The sequence below is a fragment of the Pan paniscus genome, chromosome 22 (genome assembly GCF_029289425.2).
Source record: "Pan paniscus chromosome 22, NHGRI_mPanPan1-v2.0_pri, whole genome shotgun sequence".
Lineage (NCBI taxonomy): Eukaryota > Metazoa > Chordata > Mammalia > Primates > Hominidae > Pan > Pan paniscus.
The window spans coordinates 28063977-28084213 of record NC_073271.2 but is presented as its reverse complement, the minus strand read 5'-3'; the positions used below and the strand labels follow the sequence as shown (position 1 = coordinate 28084213).

Here is a 20237-nt window from a genome sequence, read left to right as displayed (position 1 = left end):
GTCATAAAAAGGAACAAACTAATGGCATTCACAGCAACCTGGATGGAGTTGGAGACCATTATTCTAAGTGAAGTAACCCAGGAATGGAAAAACCAAACATTGTGTATTCTCACTTGTAAGTGGGAGCTAAGCTATGAAGGTGCAAAGGCATAAGAATGATACAATAGACTTTGGGGACTTGGAGGGAAGGGTAGGAGAGGGGCGAGGGATAATAGACTACACATTGGGTACAGTGTACACTGCTCAGGCGATGGATGCACCCAAATCTCAGAAATCGCCACTAAGGAACTTATCCATGTAACCAAACACCACCTGTTCCTCAAATACGTACTGAAATTTTGAAAAAAGGAAATATTGCCAGGAGCAGTGGCTCACAACTGTAATCCCAGCACTTTGGGAGGACGAGGTGAGTGGATCACCTGAGGTCAGGAGTTCAAGACCAGCCTGACCAACATGGCGAAACCCCATCTCTACTAAAAATACAAAAATTAGCCGGGCGTGGTGGTGCATGCCTGTAATCCCAGCTACTTGGGAGGCTGAGGTGGTAGAATTGCTTGAACTCAGGAGGCAGAGTTTGCAGTGAGCTGAGATCACGCCACTGCACTCCAGCCTGGGTAACAGAGAGAGAATCCGTCTCAAAATTAAAAAAAAAAAAACAAAGAACAGTGGGGTGGGTAGAAATGCATGTGTAGAGGCCATGAGGTACATTTACCACTCTAAGTGTTATCACTGGATACTCAGCTAAAACTTTCCAACAACGTACTTTAAAAAAAATTATTTTTTAACTTTTACTTTAGGTTCGGGGGTACATGTGTAGGTTTGTTATATAGGTAAACTCATGTCATGGGAGTTTGTTGTACAGATTATTTCATCACCCAGGTACTAATCCTAGTACCCAATAGGTTTTTTTTTTTGCTCCTCTCTCTCCTTCCACCCTCCACCCTCAAGTGGGCCCCAGTGTCTATTGTTCCCCTCTTTGTGTCCATGAGTTCTCATTACTTAGCTCCCACTTCTAAGTGAGAACATGCGGTATTTGGTTTTCTGTTCCTGTGTTAGTTTGCTAAGGATGATGGCCTCCAGCTCCATCCATGTTCTATAATAACCCGAAAATCAAACAGATCTCTGCTTTTCAGAATGTCTATCTCCCTTCCTTTAACAACCCTGCATTGGAAGAGTCATTTAGATCTTAACTGGGGGCATCTATTGGTCAGATAAAAAAGATGAGGGTTTAATGAATTGGAGCGGGTGGGCTGTTGAGTTAATGTTTTCTGAGACATTGCTGTTGCTTACCCTCAAAGGACTTGGGCAACAACCCAGGGTTGCCTCAAAAGACTTGGGCAACAGGCCAGGCTTTTTCAAAGTATGATGAACCAGAAGTGCTAAGGACAAACTAGATGTGCATTTTTGTTCTATTTTCATAACCGAGCGCTCTGCATCTTCAAAAACTGCTGATGAGCACAAGTAATTTTAGTTCAAATCTCCGCTGACGAATTTTCTTCCTTTGGACGTCACAGACATTGCATTACTATCCAAAAAGGACTTTCAGAATATCCTTAGAGCTCTTTGAAGTTTGTTTTAGGGTCCTGAAAACCCCTATGCCTTATGAGCAAAAGAGATTAAAATATTCCTCACCATCCTGGAAAGCCATGCCAGGCATGGCCACAGGCCACACGCCACCCTCCACCCCTCTGAGATAACACTTAGGTTCTCCACTGAAGCCTGGAAAAATAGTACCACCCTGCTCAACGTAACACACAGAACACCTTCCTCCATCGCAAACCCCACTTTCTTTCATGAACCATCAGCTTTCCAAAGTCTAGACTGGCTTGTGTGAGCACCTGAACACTGTACCAAGTGAAAGGGCTGCAGGTCTGTCATCAGACTTTTCACATTAGTGTAGCCTGATAGATGCAAATAGAGACCCCTCCCCACTTGAAGCTCCCTCCTCATCACTTCCCAAGCTAAAGAATTATTTGATAATCTGATCATCGTGCCTTCTTGGACATCGTAATTAGCACTGACTCAACCCTCATAAAAGCTAACGCTTCTCCTCCAGTTTGACTTTGGAGAATTCACAGCACAAAACCATCATAACCTGAAGTGACTGCTTGGAATGTATTATAAATGCTAGTGTTGAGGTGTAGTGATGAAAAGGTAACAGTCTGAAAAATTGCTCAGCCATAAAAGGCATTCGCTACTCTGTGACATACAAGTGCCAACAAGCAAAAAGAAAGTGTGTAGGAGAGAGACTTAGACAGGCCCTCGAAGCTTAAGTTTGCAAACGGCATGACAGAGATGAATGAAGGGCAGTTCTTTGGAAGCATGTTCTGTGGATTCACAAGGGCAATAATGCTGTTTTCAACTCAAGTTTGGTAAAAATTCTTCCAACTTAATCTTTAAAAAGAGCAGAAGAATTAATAGATATGATCATTACATATATGAGTGACAGGGCCAGGTGCAGTAGCTCATGCCTGTAACCCCAGCAGTTTGAGAGTCTGACGCAGGAGGATTGCTTGAGCCCAGGAGTTCAAGACCAGCTTGAGCAACATAGGGAGACCCTCTCTCTATAAAAAAAACACCCCCCACCAAAAAAAAATTAGCTGGGCATGGTGGCATGCGCCTGCAGTCCCAGCTACTTGGGAGGCTGAGGTGGGAAGACTGCTTGGTTTCGGAGGCCGAGGCTGCAGTGAGCCATGATTGTGCCACTGCACTCCAGCCAGGATGACACAGTGAAACCTTGTCTTAGAAAAAACAAAAACAAATATGAATGACAGAGTCATCCAATTAATAAAGATGTGCATTAGTGAAACACAATAAAACTGGCATATTTTCTATTTGGATTGACATTACTCAAAACATAAGGTCATAGAGACAATAGATAATACCTCCAATTTTTTGTAGGGGGGGTGCGTCTTATACTAAATAAAATCAGAGAAGAGTGAAATAACACAGCATGGTAGGAAAATCTAGGTTTTCAGTCAAGCAGACTTAATCTCTCTGAGACTCAATTTCCTCACTGGTAAACAGGGACTTACCTTGCAGGATTGTATAAAAACAACACCACATGAAAAACACCTACAAAGGATTATTCAATAAGTGGCAGCTACTCATGTTACTGGTAAACTAGTATTTTTGGATATAAGCAGGGCCAGGCTGGTTGGAAGGGAGAGGAGATAAACTTAGCAGGGTGCAAAGGATTGAAAAAATGGGAGGCTGTCAGAAGGGCAGCAGCTGATCCTCAAACCTGAAGACATTCACTCTATGAACAAGATAAGATGCCCTGGGCTGCCTCAGCAGCTGGTGCACTGCTCTGGGCCCTACTGGGTCAGGACAATTCCCAATCCTGAGTAATCAAAATAATCTATGGGCCACCTTTCCAGGTCACACAGACACATTAACACCAGAGTCAGCAACCTAGATTCCCTGAGTGTCTATCATGTGCAAACACCTCACTTGACACCTGGCTCAAAGGATTTCAATCCTAGTTGAAAAAAGATATTTCTATATCCCAATAGTTATTTTAAAAAGGAGGAGATGGGGAGAGCATCAGATTCCCTAATTAGAAAATCAGATATAGAAATGCAATTCATGCTTGACAAGTGAAGACAACAAAGTCCTGTAGGAATGTGAAGATCTTTAACAAGCACACACAGAGCTTAAGGCCAAGGCAAAGCTGTCTGCTCAACGCAGGAGCTATGTGAGGTTGGACAGCAATTCCAGTGATGCTGAAATTGCTGGGAACATTTTTAATATGTCTCCTTTGGGACTAACTTTGGACCATTTTTTAACATCTTCAGAACTGCAACTCCTGCTTCTTTAAGGTTAAATTTAATTTTCACAAAAAACACTTAGAGCCCAGCCTGCTAAGACTGCGTAATATTATTGAAAGTAAAAACAAGGTATGGTTCTGAAGCAATGAGATTGATTTTCTTGTGTTATTAACCTACCTGCGCTTGTCTGCCCCTTTTCCCACAGCTGTGTGGGGCTCATGCTAATGCTAATCAACAAATATTTCTGGCTTTTCACTTTCAACGCACATGGTAAGGTTGCACTGCCCCATTCTCTTTAGTTGGGTGAAGCCGCGTGCCATGTTTTAGAAAGCTTCCACTTACAACTGGAAGATTGGTGGAAGATTTAATTGCTGGCGAAAGAGCTTCTCTTTCTCTTTCCCTTTCTCCCTCTGCATGAACCAGAAATGTTGGAAGTGGTGGCTGCTCCATCAGCCTTGGGCCCTTGGCTGGGCAGAACCTTTCAATGTTTGATCCAGCTCTCAATTGTGATGTAGCATGACTGAGAAATAAACCTTTGTGGTCCTGAGCCACTAAGACTTGGGGGCTGATTGTTACTGCAGCATAACCTGGTCTATTCTGACTAATACAATGAAATGGCAGCAGATCAGCAGTTCTCCAGCTCCTCAGGCTGTCATCGGGTTCAAAGAGAGCACTGTCTGCCTTTCCCCACTGTGGGGGTACATTCATCCTCCTTTTGTCCTTTGTTATGGGTCACTTGAATAAAACAGGCTCTGAACCCTCAAAGAAACTTTGGAATCACTCTGAGAGATGGCAATATTTATGACTATATAACCCCTACAAAGACTGCTTTGAAAGACTGCATCTATTTGGAAACATCACATCTTATTTGTACTGCAATGAGATATTATTAGACCCCTATCAGAATAACTAAAATAAAAAATAATAATAGCATCAAATGCTGGCAAGGATGCAGAGATCATGCACATATTGCTAGTGGGAATGCAAAATGGTCCAGCCACTCTGAAAAAGAGGCTTGGCAGTTTCTTACAAAACTAAATACGTGCTTACTACCCAACCCAGCAATTTCACTCTTGGGCATTCGTCCCAGAGAAATGAAACCATATTCTCAGAAAAACTTAAACATGAATGTTCACAGCATCTTTATTCATAATAGCCCCAAACTGGAAACAACTCAACGGTCCTTCAGTGGGTAAATGGTGAAACAAACTGCGGTATATCCACACCAGGAGATACTACTCACCAATAAAAAAAAAAAAACAGCTCAGATTATCTCAAGGGAATTATGCTGAGTGGGAAAAAAAGTGATTTACATATAGCATTTTTGAAATGACAAAATTATAGATGATACAGGGTAGTGGCTGACAGAGCTTAGGGAGAGCAGGAGGAAGGAAGGTAGCTGTGGCTACAGAGGAGCAGCACGAGGGATCCTTGTGAGGGAACTGTCTTGCATCTTGACTGTGGTGGCTGTCATACAAATTACTCATGTGAAAAAACTCCATAGAACTAATATACAGCAACACACATGAGTGTACATAAAACTTGTGAAATCTGAACAAGGTCAATGGGTTTTATCAATGTTAATTTCCTAGTGGTGATATTATACCACCGTTATACAATATATTACTATTGGGGGAAATTGGGTGATATGGTTTGACTGTGTCCCGACCCAAATCTCACCTTGAATTGTAATAATCCCCACATGTCAAGGTCGGGGCCAGGTGGAGATAATTGAATCATGGAGGCAGTTCATGCTGTTCTCATGGTAGTGAATAAGTCTCACGAGATCTGATGGTTTTATAAATAGGATTTCCCCTGCACAAGCACTCTTCCCTGCCACCATCTAAGATGTCCCTTTGCTCTTCCTTCATATTCCACCATGATTGTGAGGCCTCCCCAGCCATGTGGAACTGTGAGTCTATTAAACCTCTTTCCTTTATAAATTACCCAGTCTCGGGTATGTCTTTATTAGCAGCATGAGAATGGACTAGTACACCGGATGAAGGCTATTTGGATCTCTTTGTATTATTTCTAGCAATTGTGTGTGCATCTACAATTACGTCACAATGAAAAGTTTTTAAAATAATCTTATTTGTTAAAAAAAAAAAACCTTTTTACTCTCTATCCCCTTGTCCCAATTTATTTTACTTTCTTTAGAGCACTTAACATTACCAAATACCACACATGTTTACTACCCATTTATTTATTTTTAGCCTCCCCTGCTGATATATAAGCTTTATAAGGGTAGAGACTGGTTTGTTCTCTGTCTTGCTTAATCTAGAACACACCTAGCACATAATTGGTGCACAATACATATTCATGGAATAAGCTAATGAGTATGAAATATGGAATGAATGAATGAATGGGCACACCTCGGAGTGCTCTGCCGCACTTTCAACATTTCTGAAAGCTCTAAAACTTAAATATGACAATTGGTTTGACATTTTGCACATTTTCTAACTCCAAGAGTTATGACTCTCAGTGCAGAAATATTTCTTGTATAATGACAGAGCTGTAACTCATCTTCCCAAGGACTTAATGCCTCCTTTGCTTTCAAGCCTCCAGAGATTCTCCCCTCCCTTGAGGTGACAGTATGGGCTGAATTAGATAATTGCATACAAGAACGTGTCTCCACTTGGATTCCACTTGGCAAGATAAATTCAGGGGCAGCTTCATGCATGCTTTTAAACTCAGAAGAAAAATGCATAACAGTAGTAAAATAAAATGCTATATTTTAACTATCGCTAAGTATCATAAGTTGCAGTTAAATAACTGCTTTCTTCTTTGGTCAAAAGCCTTATCTTAGTGAAGCTGAGTTTATTCTAAGGAGCCAATTAAATGCTCATCAAAGCCAAGCCAAGGCCAGGACTTGAATTGTGTACCAAACAAAAGAACAAATTGTACTGATTTACTGGATCTGAAACCAAACCTTAATACAAACTGTTTACTGAAATGTGAACCAGCTAAAGCTTGAGAGAACTTTTCAAACACACCTGATGATTCAGTCCAATCAAGTAACTTAACCTCTATATATTTAAAAGCTTTTGAACGGGCTCAAAACCTCAACTCACAAAACAAATCACAGCCCCAACTTGAATGCAACAAACATTTCTTGACAGTAATTGCAGAAAGAAGCCATATTGGAAATGCGACCATAAACCCTCTTTTCCAAGTCAGCATCATAAGATGGTGAGTTTTAAAACAATCAAGCCTGCAATTATTTTTTAAATGGAGAATATCAGATCCTTTGGATCTACGTGTTTTGTGCAGAAGGAGGAAGGAGAAGTTAGGGGTTCAGAATTAGAACAGAACAGGAAAGGATACAGGTGAAAGGCATGAGTGGCCATTGAGAGATGGGAAACCCAACCACCCCTTGACACTTCTATTTAACCCTAGAAAGAAACTTATAACCATGGGATAGACATAACACCATTACTGCAAAACAAATACTGTTTCACAGGTAGACCCGAACTGGTCACGACAGCAGTCCTGAACCGTGATCTAGAGCAGCAGGTGCATTACCTGTGGAGAGCTGAGTGGGGAGGGGGTTCATTTCTTTGTCCACCATCTTCTGGTACAAAGCCCTCAGGCTGAAAGGCTCCACCGTGAAAGGCAGCGTCCCGGTCAACATGGCATACATGTTCACACCTCTGAAAAGAGAGACATACACATGAAAGCGGAGTCAGGTCCCCTGGGGAGGGGAGTCAGGTCCCCTGGGGACACGGGCTTCACCGAAGCGTGGGAGCTGCTGCTTCCATGCCAACCTCAACAGGCCTTCTTCAAAGTCATCTTTGTAGAATGCTCAGTGTCATTTTGAAAGAGTTGGGTGAGGTCGGACATGGTGGCTCATGCCTGTAATCCCAGCACTTTGGGAGGTGGATCATCTGAGGTCAGGAGTTCAAGACCAGCCTGTGTAGCACCTCCATCCTCAACCTCTGCCTCACCAGCCTGGACCACTATCTCGCTGCTGTGCTACAAGCTGTGCACGAAGCCCCCGCACACCCTGGCACCCATCTCTACTAAAAATACAAAAATTAGCCAGGCATGGTGGCGGGCGCCTGTAATCCCAGCTACTGGGGAGGCTGAGGCAGGAGAATCACTTGAACCCAGGAGGCGGAGGTTGCACTGAGCCAAGATCACGCCATTGCACTCCAGCCTGAGCGTCAAGAGTGAAATTCTGTCTCAAAAAAAAAAAAAAAAGAAAGAAAGAAAGAAAGTCTCGGGTGAGAGTACTTGAATGTGAAGACCCGGAAGGGGACCACAGAGAAAAGCAGGAGTTTCAAGAGCATCAGGAGCCACCTCCTGAGGAGGGGAACCATGGCCCTCTGCTCTCTCCGAATGTTATGGCAGGAAGAAGTCAATAGCAAGGAGGCCCAGACCAAGCAATGTAAGAAACACCTGGGAGACGTCAGGGACTTCAATTAAGAGTAGTACTGCCATTATGTGGTTTTCCAAGGATGGCTTACAAGGTGGTACCTGGAAAAGGCTGACCAAAAAATACAGGAAAAGCCCCCTACAGTGGAAGCTCCAGTCACAGCCAAACTGTGAGCCAGGTTACCACTCAGCCCTCAGAAACGAAGCCTCATAACAAAACCTGGCGTTTTGCTCTACTCTTAAATTTTGTCTTGGCTTGTAACTACAGAAATTTCTGGGGAGGTCCCCTTCCTTCCTGCCCTGATTTTTTTATTGTTTATTGTGAGATTCTGCCACCTGGCCCCAACCCAACATCTCAGATGTGGTTGAAATACCTTCTGAGTAAGCTTAACTGCACCTATCCAAAGCCAATCTACAGAACAGAAACATCTTCTTAGAGGATCTTTATTTTCCTGATGTGTAAATCTAATATCATTTTGATGAGATTTCCTGATAGGGATGAAATGCCTGCCTACCAAGAGGTCTCAAGTGTTCAAAAGCGCCCAAGGGAATATACTTTAAAAACAGGCACTAAGATTTCCAGTCAAAACAAATCCAATGAGACTGATTGAAATTAAGACCCTCGAGGCCCAATTCCACGGAGGCACCTCTGAATTACGGCATTTCAGATAATGACAGGTAGTGGAGCCCACTGCTCCCGCTAGAAATCATTCGTAAATTTCAGACATATAGTAAGACCTGGTTCCCACTCACAGTGGAGTTAGTTCCAAACTCACAGTGGAGTTAGGGGGACAGATGCATAAACATCCATTCCACAAATACTTGCTGGATGGCTCTCTGCCCCAGGCAAGACTATAGGTGCTGGGTACTGGGGACCAGAGAAAGACCTGCCCTCTTGGGTTTTGAGTGGGGAAGAAGACAGGCAAGCAACGTGCAAACAGATGAGCACAGTCCTTTCAAGTGGTGATGAGTGCAAAAGGAATAAGAAAATGCTGAATTGCACCACTTTTGACCACAAGAGGAGTGCAATGAAGGGAGACTGAGAACTTAGAAACAGGTACATGAAGAGGGAACATGCCACACAGGTAGTGACTGCATGTGTGTGAGCTCATGTATCTTTGGCTGGCTGGTTGTATGGATGGAGAGATAAAAAGTGCATAAACAAAGAAATGGAAACAAGAATGAACAAGGCACACATAGAGCTATTTGGGTGGCATTTCCCTGTGTGTGTTTAGTGGGAAACGTACCCCAGGGGAGGAATAGGGGTTCGGCAGATACAAGTGGTATGACCAAATAATTCAGGGAGTAGTTATATTGTATAAATGGATTAAAGGGGCTCAGAATGGAAAGTAGGAAACTATGGCAGGAAATCAGCAGGTTGCTGTTAAAATCGGAATCGGAATGATGGCACGCAACAGAAAGGGAAAGGCAAAGACGCAGTGGAGACATTTGAAGGGCACGTGCCAGGTGGCAAACTCAGAATGCAGGACCAATGGTGGTAACAGAATGGTACTGAGGAGGCTGAGGAGGAGAGACAGGTTAGGGGTGCAGGGAAGGAGTATCAGGGCTAGTGATATATTTGAGAACGTACTATGTGATGCTACACTTTGAGTATGTTTGAGGTAGAGCTAAACACTCTTGCTTCGAAAAATTCTTGGAGATCGGTAAGAACGAATGCTAAAAGGGTCCCAAAATTGTAGAGTTTTGCATACAAAGAGGACTTGGACACATCGCTTTTATGGATGGAAACCTTCTGGCACATCCCACAAAGTTGTTGCTGGGGACCACTGAACAGCCTCTGAGACAAGCTGTTCCCAATGCTTCTGAGCCAGCCTGTTCCATCCAGGGCGATTCTATGCAAAAATAAAGCTTTCCAAGGCTAAGCCAATGTCTACATCTTCTATTCATTGGTTGTGGAACAAGACCAGTTGCTCTTCCATGATCAGCACTTCACATCTTTGAAAACTGGAACCAGGATCTTCCCACCCTTCTGGGTCTTCCCCAGGCTGGGACCTCAGGGCTTTTGCCTGTGCTTTATTTGACATGATTGAGAGTCTCCTCAACAACCCAGTCCTCTGCCTGAATACACACCAGCAGGTTCATGCAGTTAATGAGCTTCAGTGTTTCCATGCTACATAGCAAAGACCTCATATTTCAACAGAGTTGGAGTGAATTGAGTTAAGGGGAGGAAAAAACAAAACCAAGATTCTGTCCCTGCTCACCACCTCTGAGTGCCTAATCTTGGCTCTAACATTCACACCTAAAGCTGAAGAGCCTGCTACTTATACAATATCATTTTTTTCTGCAGTAAGTGCTTCATAATGCCTAACTCATGCAGCGTTTCTCAAACTGAGGTACACAGACACATCCTCACGGGTGCAACAGTTCTAATTTTTATTTTCTTTTTGGCAATTGACTAAAACATTTCACAAAGCATAACCAGAGGCATTGGATGACCACCATATAACTAAGAACACCCTCCACCACACACACCCAGTTTCAGTGCCTGCTTTGGTATTTCTTTTTTTTTTTTTTTGAGACGGAGTCTCGCTCCATCGCCCAGGCTGGAGTAGAGTGGCGCGATCTCGGCTCACTGCAAGCTCCGCCTCCCGGGTTCACGCCATTCTCCTGCCTCAGCCTCCCGAGTAGCTAGGACTACAGGCACCCGCCACCAGGCCTGGCTATTTTTTTTTTATTTTTCGTAGAGACAGGGTTTCACTGTGTTAGCCAGGATGGTCTCGATCTCCTGACCTCGTGATCCGCCTGTCTCGGCCTCCCAAAGTGCTGGGATTACAGGCGTGAGCCACCGCGCCCGGCCCTGCTTTGGTATTTCTTTATCAATGCACTATTTTTGCCAAAAAAAAAAAAATCACTTTTATTGTCATAGCCTAATGAGAAGGAAGCAGAGGTGGACTTAATGTGTCAGTGATGCATCTGTGCTTCTGTCAGTGGAAAGTCTCCTGGTGACTGGAATAGCGCGTGGTTCGTCCTCAGACCAGTGGCATCAGCACTACCTGAGAACTTGTTGAAAATGCACATTCAGCCAGGCGCAATGGCTCACACCTGTAATTCCAGCAATTTGGGAGGCTGAGGCGGGCGGCTCTCTTGAGCTCAGGAGTTCGAGATCAGCCTGGGCGGGCAACATGGTGAGACCCCATTTCTACAAAAAATACCAAAATTAGCCAGGCATGGTGGCATGCGCCTGTAAGTCCCAACTACTTGGGGGGCTGATTTGTGAGGATCACTTGAGCCCAGGAGCTTGGGGCTGCAGTGAGATGTAAGTGTGCCACTGCACTCCAGCTTGGGCAACAGAGCAAGACCCTGACTCTTAAGAAAAAAAAACAAGAAAAAGAAAGAAAACGCACATTCCTGGATGCCACTGCACATCTCCGGAATCAGAAACTCTGCAGTGTTTTTGCAAGCCCTCTAGGTGCTTCTGATGCGTACTCAAAAAATTGGAAAGCCCTGGAAGAATGAAAAGTTTTAGGGGAGGTGAGGCATCACAAGATGGGCCTGACAAGCTCAAAGAACCTGTGCCCAGCAGTGAGAACTGCACTCATGCTGTGTACAGCCGTTCCCTTCCCACAAAACATTAGCCATTGCATTAACGTTGCTAATTTGAATATTCTGGGGTTCTTTTACTCTTGGTTCTATTTAACTTGTAAATGAGTTTTGGTTTTTCAGTTGTACAGGGCCATAAATAAAAGGAGTTTGATTTGGGGCTCATGTACTTATAACTAACATTTAAATAAAAATAACTCACGTCAACACACACAGTTATCAAGAATGTTCTTCCTTTAAAAACACAGTGTATAATACTCAAATGTGCAGACCACTGCTCTACGACCTTTTATATTCCCTTTAATCTTTACGGCACACCTAGCTTCCTGTCCCAGGTGGGGGTGTCGTATAGTGCAGATGCCTCTAGGAGGTAGGACATCATGATAATGGGAGGACAACCCCACTAAAGGGGTTTGGAGAGCATATGAGGCCAGAGGAGCAACTCTAAAGCCTTTATGAATGTTTCTTTCTTGAAGGAGACCCTGAGACACCAAACTGCTTGCCTTCTTGTCACCGACTGGCTTCAACAGACGCCAAAAATCTCCGCAAGTCACTGCATATTACACTGGTCTTTGCCTCTCTCCATCATCTGGCTGGGACCACAGATAAGATTAACAGATGTTTGTCTTCAAGATGGCGCCAGAGCCATCCAGGTGGCAGGTCTGGCCAGGGTTGAGCAAGCAGTTTTTGTAGTAACTTTAATTGATGACTTTACAAACTGATTCCAGAATTCCATTGCTTTTGGAGGAATTTATCATCAATGAAAAAAAATTGTCACAAATCCTTAAAAAAGACCCACCTCTCTCATCCTAGGGTCTCTCATCCATAAGATGTGGATAATAATAGTACCTACCTCTCAGATCGTATGAGGCTCACATCAATTAAGCCACAGAAAGACCTGAATTCTGTAGTTGGAATAAATTAAGCTTGATAAATTGTGATCTATTGTTTCATCAAAAAACCTTTCTTAAAATAAGAGGGAAAAAGCTACAGTTTTATTTCTACTGTATTGCCAAATAAGAGTGGAAACCTGGCCGGGCACAGTGGCTCACGCCTATAATCCCAGCATTTCAGGAGGCTGAGGTGGGCGAATCACCAGAGGTCAGAAGTTCGACACCAGCCTGACCAACATGGAGAAACCCCGTCTCTACTAAAAATACATAATGAGCTGGGCTTGGCGGTGCATGCCTATAATCCCAGCTACTTGGGAGGCTGAGGCAGGAGAATCTCTTGAACCCGGGAGTTGGAGGTTGTGGTAAGCAGAGATTGCGCCATTGCCTGGGCAACAAGAGCGAAACTCCATCTCAAAAAAAAAAAAAAAAAAAAGAATGGAAACCTATGTGAACAGTCAAACACTCCTAGCTAGGAGATTTTAAAAAGGGAAACCAGATTAAGCATCTTAATTCCTCTCCCCCGGAGTTTCCATACATGTTTAATATCTGGATAAAGAGAAACCTAGTCCATCTGACATTTCAGAAGTATGTGAGGATACCAAGGGAAAAATGTGGAATGCAGTTTATAAACCTCTGTAATCCCATAGAATTAGTAGGAGTTTCAAAACATGTTCAGAATTTCCTGATGGGTCTTTTGAAATATGGTCCAGGGGCTTTCTGGATTCTCCGTGGCAGACATGGGATTCCCAAGAATCAAAGACAGTCTTAACAAATGAGAGGGATGAGAGACTGGGACAAGAGAGGGCAACAATCAAATACGACCAGGGGTTTTTCCAGCAGAATGAAATAAGGATGAGCTATCGCAGGACAGAAGAAAACCCAAAGATACTAGGCAGCATAGAATACTCTGATCTCAAAAGAGGAAGAAAGGCAGACACTGGGGCGGGTGGGGGGGGGGGCGGCAGCTGAAAGAAGAGGAAAAGGGCCCTTACTTATGAAATACAAACGGGAAAGCTTGGAGTTAAGTCAAAAGCCAAATGGCCATCCTGATATTTAGTCTGGTACACAAAAGAAATACTCCCTGGAGGAAAAGTTGTGGTATCACCTGCCATCCCAAAGAGGAAAGACATGGAGTCACTGCTCCCTGGAGAAGTCGCTGGCAATTTTAACAAGATGCAAGGGACAAAGCAATGGACAGAGCCACCCCGGCAGGTGGAGGGAAGGTCTGATTACTCGTTCTTAAGGGGCACGTGGACAGGAGCCTCGGAAACTGCCCAGTTTACACAGAGTGCAGCCAAGAGGACCTTCGGGAGATGCACCTTGCTTCTGTGTGGCTCTCCAAGAAAGGAAATGCCTTGGAAAAATTAAAAATAACTTCCACCTGAAAGCAATATCTTTCCATCTTTCAGTATCAACTTTTAATAACATAACTTCCAATTTAAGGTCTTGAAAGTAGACTAGGAAAAAAAAAAAAGAAAGTAGACTAGGAACCAATTCATCCATTTGGAAAATCTCAGATCTCACCACTGTTCCATTAAATGGTCTATGTTTAGCAAGAAATTATTTTCTTGTGGATTTCCAAATGGTTGTTTCTTTTCCTTTCCTTCCTTCCTTTACTCTATGTTAAATATACATGCTAGCTATAAAAAAAAAAAAATCTCGTACTTTATAACTGAATAATCTCAGAAGCTAAGGGAAACCTCTCTCTTAAAAGTCAAAAGGCCTAAGGTTCCCCAAAGGAGTCATAGCTTTACTCTTCCCACTGCCTCCTGCTAGCCTTCATTTTGAGAGGGTCTCAACACAGAGAAAACACTAATACCATCCTTCTGTATTTGACCCCTGCCAGTAGCTGATGATATCTGGTAGTACTTTTACAAAACACTGAGTCTGAGGCCTAGAACAAATTCTCTCACTCTCCCTCCTGAACACCCAGTTCTATATGGAGACAGGAGAGCTATTTGGAGACATGGTGCCTCTTGGCCGAGTTGTCCACCCAAAGGTACAGCACTGGAGACAGGGATTTTTTTTTCCACTAAGTGAAAACAGATTCACTGAGCTAGGAAGGTGGACTGAGTGTGTTGTGCGTGACTCTCCAGGAGGCACCAGGCCCTCACGCAAATACTGCACCCATCCATCCCAGGGACCCCCATGAGAGCAAAGGACAGCTTTAGTCCAAAAACGTTGCGTTCTCAATCTTCTCGGTATAGAACTCTCAATTTCTGTTTTCCTTACCAGTAGGGATTCACTGAAGGTTGCACATGAGTATTGTAATATTCTGAAGATAAAGTTAATTTTGATTCTTTTCAATTAAAAAGCACATCTGCATTAAAGTTGTTTTAAATTAGCATATATGTCACTCTGAGGAAAAGTCAATTCACAGTAATAAAAGTTCAATGCACCAGAATGAATATTTTTGGTTTTTGTGTCTGAAACCTCAAAGTTCATTGGAGACACACACATCTATATGTTTTATATATATATGCATGTATATATATATATATACACATTATATATATACACACACATATATATATATATATATACACATATATATATATAATCTGGGGTAAAGGAAAGAAGTGAATTATTTTACAGCTATTTTTTACGGTCTTGAAAATAACCACCATTGAAAATAATGGAAAACCCCCAAGAAAGCGCACCATTTCCCATTTCCATTGTTAATTATGGCTTCACTAGCGGAGGGTCCTGGGGGCCCTATTTGTAGGGAAGAGCTTTCTTTCCCAAGGTTTCTTTCAATGACAGCCTGATTTTCTTCCTAAATCTATCTCAGAAGTTGTGGATAAAGTCCCTGCCATCCATCAGGTCCAAAGCCTCCAGGGAGGGGAGTTTGCTTTTTTGGAAGTGAACTCTTCATTCTGTTTTTGTTTCTGAGCCATAAAGAGAGAAGCCATTTTATAATAACAGTGTCTAACCCAGCAAGAATATCGGTTCCATTTTCACTCTCATTTTAAACAGCCTTCTACATTAAATTCACTTTTGGTTTTCCATTTCCACTTCTGCCAGCAAAGTCATGGGCACCAAACAGAAACCTAACTTGTATCTCAGACACAAAATCAGACCCCAAGTTTACACAGATAGAAAGTTTGCTCAGACCCCAAAGCAGTAGGAAATTCATCTCTTAAAAGGTGCTGAAGTTTTATGTTTTCGCTAAAATTAAGAGGAAGAGAAATCAGATGTGTCACACCTACCAGCCTTTTGCATATGCTGTTCCCTCTGCCTGGAACGTTTCCCCACCTGTTCTCCACCTGGCCGTCTCCACTCATCTTTGAGGAACAGATCATACTTGACTACAGATGCCTTCCTGACTTAACCCCGCTGTGCAGCCATATGTGCTAGGGTTGCCATAACAAAAGAATCTGGTTTTTTTCTCACCAGTTTACTTTTGACCTTTCCTGGCCTTCTTCCCTGACACCTTCCTCTTCCCATAGCTGGTTCCTTCTCATTCTTAGGATCTGGCTTTGAAGTCATCTCCTCAAGAGGCCACTCCATCTTGTTCCCTGAATCCCTCTCACTTCCTCCACAGCCATTACCACACTCAGTTTATAGCATTTTAAAATACCGGCTGTTTGTCCCACTAGCATGTAAACCCCACCAGAGGAAGTACAACATCACAGACGCAGTAGAGGGTGGTGATTCAGGGGCCTAGGGCAAACCACGTAGGTCAAATCGTGGCTCTGTCACACGCTGGCTGTGTCATGTGGGCAAGTGGCTGAGGTCTTTCATGCCTCAGTTTCCACACCTTTAAATTGGGAGTAATACAGCACTACCTTGGAGGGTTGTTAGGCGGATAGGATGAGTCAATACATGCTGATCATTACAAAGAGCCTGGCACCTCCCCTCTCTCTTGCTTCCTCTCCCACCATGTGATCTCTGCACACACTGGTCCCCCGCACCTCCCACCATGAGCGGAAGCGGCCTGGGGCCTCACCAGAAGCCGATGCTGCCACCATGCTTCTTGTACAGCCTGCAGAACCATGGGCCAAATAGAGCTCTTTTCCTTATGAATGACCCAGCCTCAGGTATTCCTTTGCAGCAACAAAAGACAGACTAAGACAGGGGACCTCTTGGTCTTTCAGGCTCCCATAGCCTTTTGTGCTTGTGTGTGTGTGTGTGTGTGTGTGTGTGTGTGTGTGTGTGTGTGTGCAGAAATTCTTCCTCTCATAGCTTCCCATTTAGCATAAATGACTTCTCTAACTGTTAAGAAAGTGATTATAGACCCACATATTCATATTCATCCACTCAATACATATTTATTGAGGGAAGACAGTGTGCCAGACACCTGTGAGAGTTCTTAAGGGTTGGAAGAAATCCATAATGGATTTCCTCCCATATACAACTCTGATCCACTGGCATTAGCTGCCGGGAGGGGCTGTATTGAGGAGGATTCAGAGGCCTTCTCAGAAGTGAAGTCTATGACTAGCAATGCCCTAGAAGAGAAGGCATCCTCTGCTGCTCCCTGCTCCATTCCACTAGCTCCACATGACCCCAGCCCACCTGGACCCGTCATCAGCACACCACACACACCCCATATGCAGCCTGCACACCAGACCACACCTGCAAAGTAACTGGGAGCCCAGCCTTCGGCAAAGTGCGGCTCCACTACATTCAGGCTCATGTGTGCCTCTAGGCAGTGCTCACCACTCTCTTCTATCCGTGCAAACTGGGGGCAAGAGATGTGTCTCACAGGACTGTCCTGAGGTTCAGGGGTGACTAACCAGGGCACCCAGCCTGCTCAGGAGCAGCAGCTGATTCCTGACCTGTTTCACCTCCTTGCTGACAAGCAGGTCCTCTTAGCCAGGGTTCCAGAAGAGTCGGCCCCTTCTGGGAAAGTTCCAGGAATTCTTTATCTCTCCACATCTCATTCTGGTCTGTTTCTTCTCAATCTCCAACCGGAACATCCTGAGCTCATCTCACTTCTAGAGCCTTGAGCTGACCCACATTCCTCTGTTTGCTTTCTCAGCCAGCTTCAGCCCTGACCTTCCAGCTTCTGTTTCCCTGGATGAAATGCCTGCTCCTTCCTCCTGTCCCTCTTTCCCTTTTCTCTTCCTTCCTCCCTCCCTCCGTCCTTCCTTTCCTTTCTCCTTCCTCTCTCCTCCTTCCCACCTCCTTTTTCTCCTCCCTCCCTTCCTCCAAGTTCCACCAGGTGCTGAGGAAATCCTGGGAGTGAGCCAAGTGGTCCCTGCCCCCTCAGCTACAGCCCAGAGGGTTCCAGCAGGTGGACTGAGACCTCACGGTGAGGCCCAGGAACACAGATAGCCAGGCGCTGGAGGGTACATGGGAGGGCCTCAAAGCCAGCCAGCTGGAGACACAGAGGGCTGCCCAGAGGAACCTGCACCCAACAACACAAGAGGGAAAAAGAGAGGGTTCCAGGCCGAAGGAACTGTGCATGTAAGGGCTGGAATGTAGCAGGAGCAGGCTGTGTTCAGGGAATAGGAAACAATGCCAGGTTAGCCAGAGAATGGGTGGGGAGAGAAGGGGAGCGGGCATGCCTTCAGCGAGGCCACAGGGCAAGCAAGGGTCCCCACACGCCACGTTGGAGAGCTGGGGCTGTATCTTGAGACCCTGAAAGGATACTGCTTGGTTCAAATCCCACTCTACCACTTAGCAGCTCTATGACCTTGGGCGATTTTATTCATTTCTCTTATGATGGGTTTCTTCTTCCATAAAATAAGGTAATAGAGAGTAATGATTGCACTGGGTCATTGTGAAACTAAGTGACATGGTGTCTGGCACACATCAAGCACTAAGTAAGCGTTAGCTTTTCTGCCAACCTGGACAAAGGGGTTACAGTGAATATGAAGAGATGCAGGGGAATTCCAGAAATACTCTGGATCAACACACCCTTCATGCAAACGAGCCTTTCTCGTCTATATCTTAATCAGAACCTCACTCTGTCTACAGCCCATTTCCCTGTGGCAAAGGATTGAGTCCTATCCAAGAATCCAAGACTCTGAACTGACCCTGTACCATCACTGACAGGGGATGGTGGAGGGGGTGACTCACTGGGACCATGGGGGACCCAGGCTCTACCTTTGGTGCAACTGAGGATTCATCCTCCAAATATTTATTGTGCTTACCCCTGGTGGCCCTTCCTGTACCAGACCCTGGGAACAAAATGGTGAACCAGACCAACCAATTCCCTCCCTTCGTGCAGAGTCCTTGCTGGCTGGGGAGACAGGAGAGGAATGGATTTAAAACAGGAAAAGGACAGGCATTGAGAGGTGCCGAGGACGAAATTAAAAGGGTGAGGACAGAGTATGGGGGACTCCCTGGCAGGGAGCTCAGAAATAATCTCGGCAGTGACGCCATTGGCTTGAGAATGGGATGTGGGAATGCGCAGGTGCCACTGGCTTGGGACTGGGATGTGGGAATGCGCAGGCGCCACTGGCTTGAGCCTGGGATGTGGGAATGCGCAGGCGCCACTGGCTTGAGCCTGGGATGTAGGAATGCGCAGGCGCCACTGGTTTGAGCCCGGGATGTGGGAATGCGCAGGCGCCACTGGCTTGAGACTGGGATGTGGGAATGCGCAGGCGCCACTGGCTTGAGAATGGGATGTGGGAATGCGTAGGCGCCACTGGTTTGAGACTGGGATGTGGGAATGCGCAGGCGCCACTGGCTTGAGCCTGGGATGTGGGAATGCGCAGGCGCCACTGGCTTGAGAATGGGATGTGGGAATGCGTAGGCACCACTGGTTTGAGACTGGGATGTGGGAATGCGCAGGCGCCACTGGCTTGAGCCTGGGATGTGGGAATGCGCAGGCGCCACTGGCTTGAGAATGGGATGTGGGAATGCGCAGGTGCCACTGGCTTGAGAATGGGATGTGGGAATGCGCAGGCCATCCAAAGAGCTGGGAAAGGACATTCCAGGCATCACCAATGAACGGCCGGGTGCGTGGCTCACGCCGGTAATGCCAGCACTTTGGGAGGCCGAGGCGGGTGGTTCACCTGAGGTCAGGAGTTTGAGACCAGCCTGGCCAACATGGTGAAACTTCGTCTCCACTAAAAATACAAAAATTAGCTGGGCATGGTGGTGCATGCCTGTAATCTCAGCTACTTGGGAGGCTGAGGCAGGGGAATCACTTGAACCTGGGAAGGGGAGGTTGCAGTGAGCTGAGATCACACGACTGCACTCTAGCCTGGGCGACAGAGAAAGACTCTGCCTCAAAAAAAAACAAGCCCAGAGGTGGGAGCGACAAAAGGGAGGTCAATATGTCTGAAGAACTGTGAGCAGGACAGGGGATAGGAGAGATGGGCGAGCAAGTCCCACAAGGAGCACAGGCCAGGCAGCAGGATGGAGCTTCACACAGAGGGCGATGGGAAGCTAAGGGCAGGAGGATGGGGCATAAATGAGTCGCAGAGCCAGAATGTGAGCTCTGTGAGGGCAGGACGTGATTTTCTTCTCTTCTCAGCACCGCAGTGAATTTTGGTAAAGGCCACTCTTGACAGTTTGTGCAGAAAAAAACAGAAGGAACAGAGATGGAAAGCCAGGCCCCAAAGAATCCCTGATGACATACTCCTGGGCCTGTCACCTATACATGCCATCCAATACTCAGGCATGATTTCATAAGGAAGGCACGGTGGAGACAGCAGGAGGAACACTGACTTTCAGAAGCTTGATA

At 45.2% G+C, this 20237-nt stretch overlaps 1 protein-coding gene across 1 annotated transcript in view; it reads right to left on the bottom strand.

Moving 5' to 3' along the window:
* Window positions 1–20237, bottom strand: part of HUNK (hormonally up-regulated Neu-associated kinase) — a 127380-nt gene that overhangs the window by 35740 nt on the left and 71403 nt on the right. Inside the window, exon 5 of the mRNA XM_034948203.3 lies at window positions 7293–7420. Within this exon, the coding sequence (XP_034804094.1) occupies window positions 7293–7420 (128 nt within the window). The remainder of the gene's footprint in view (window positions 1–7292; window positions 7421–20237) is intronic.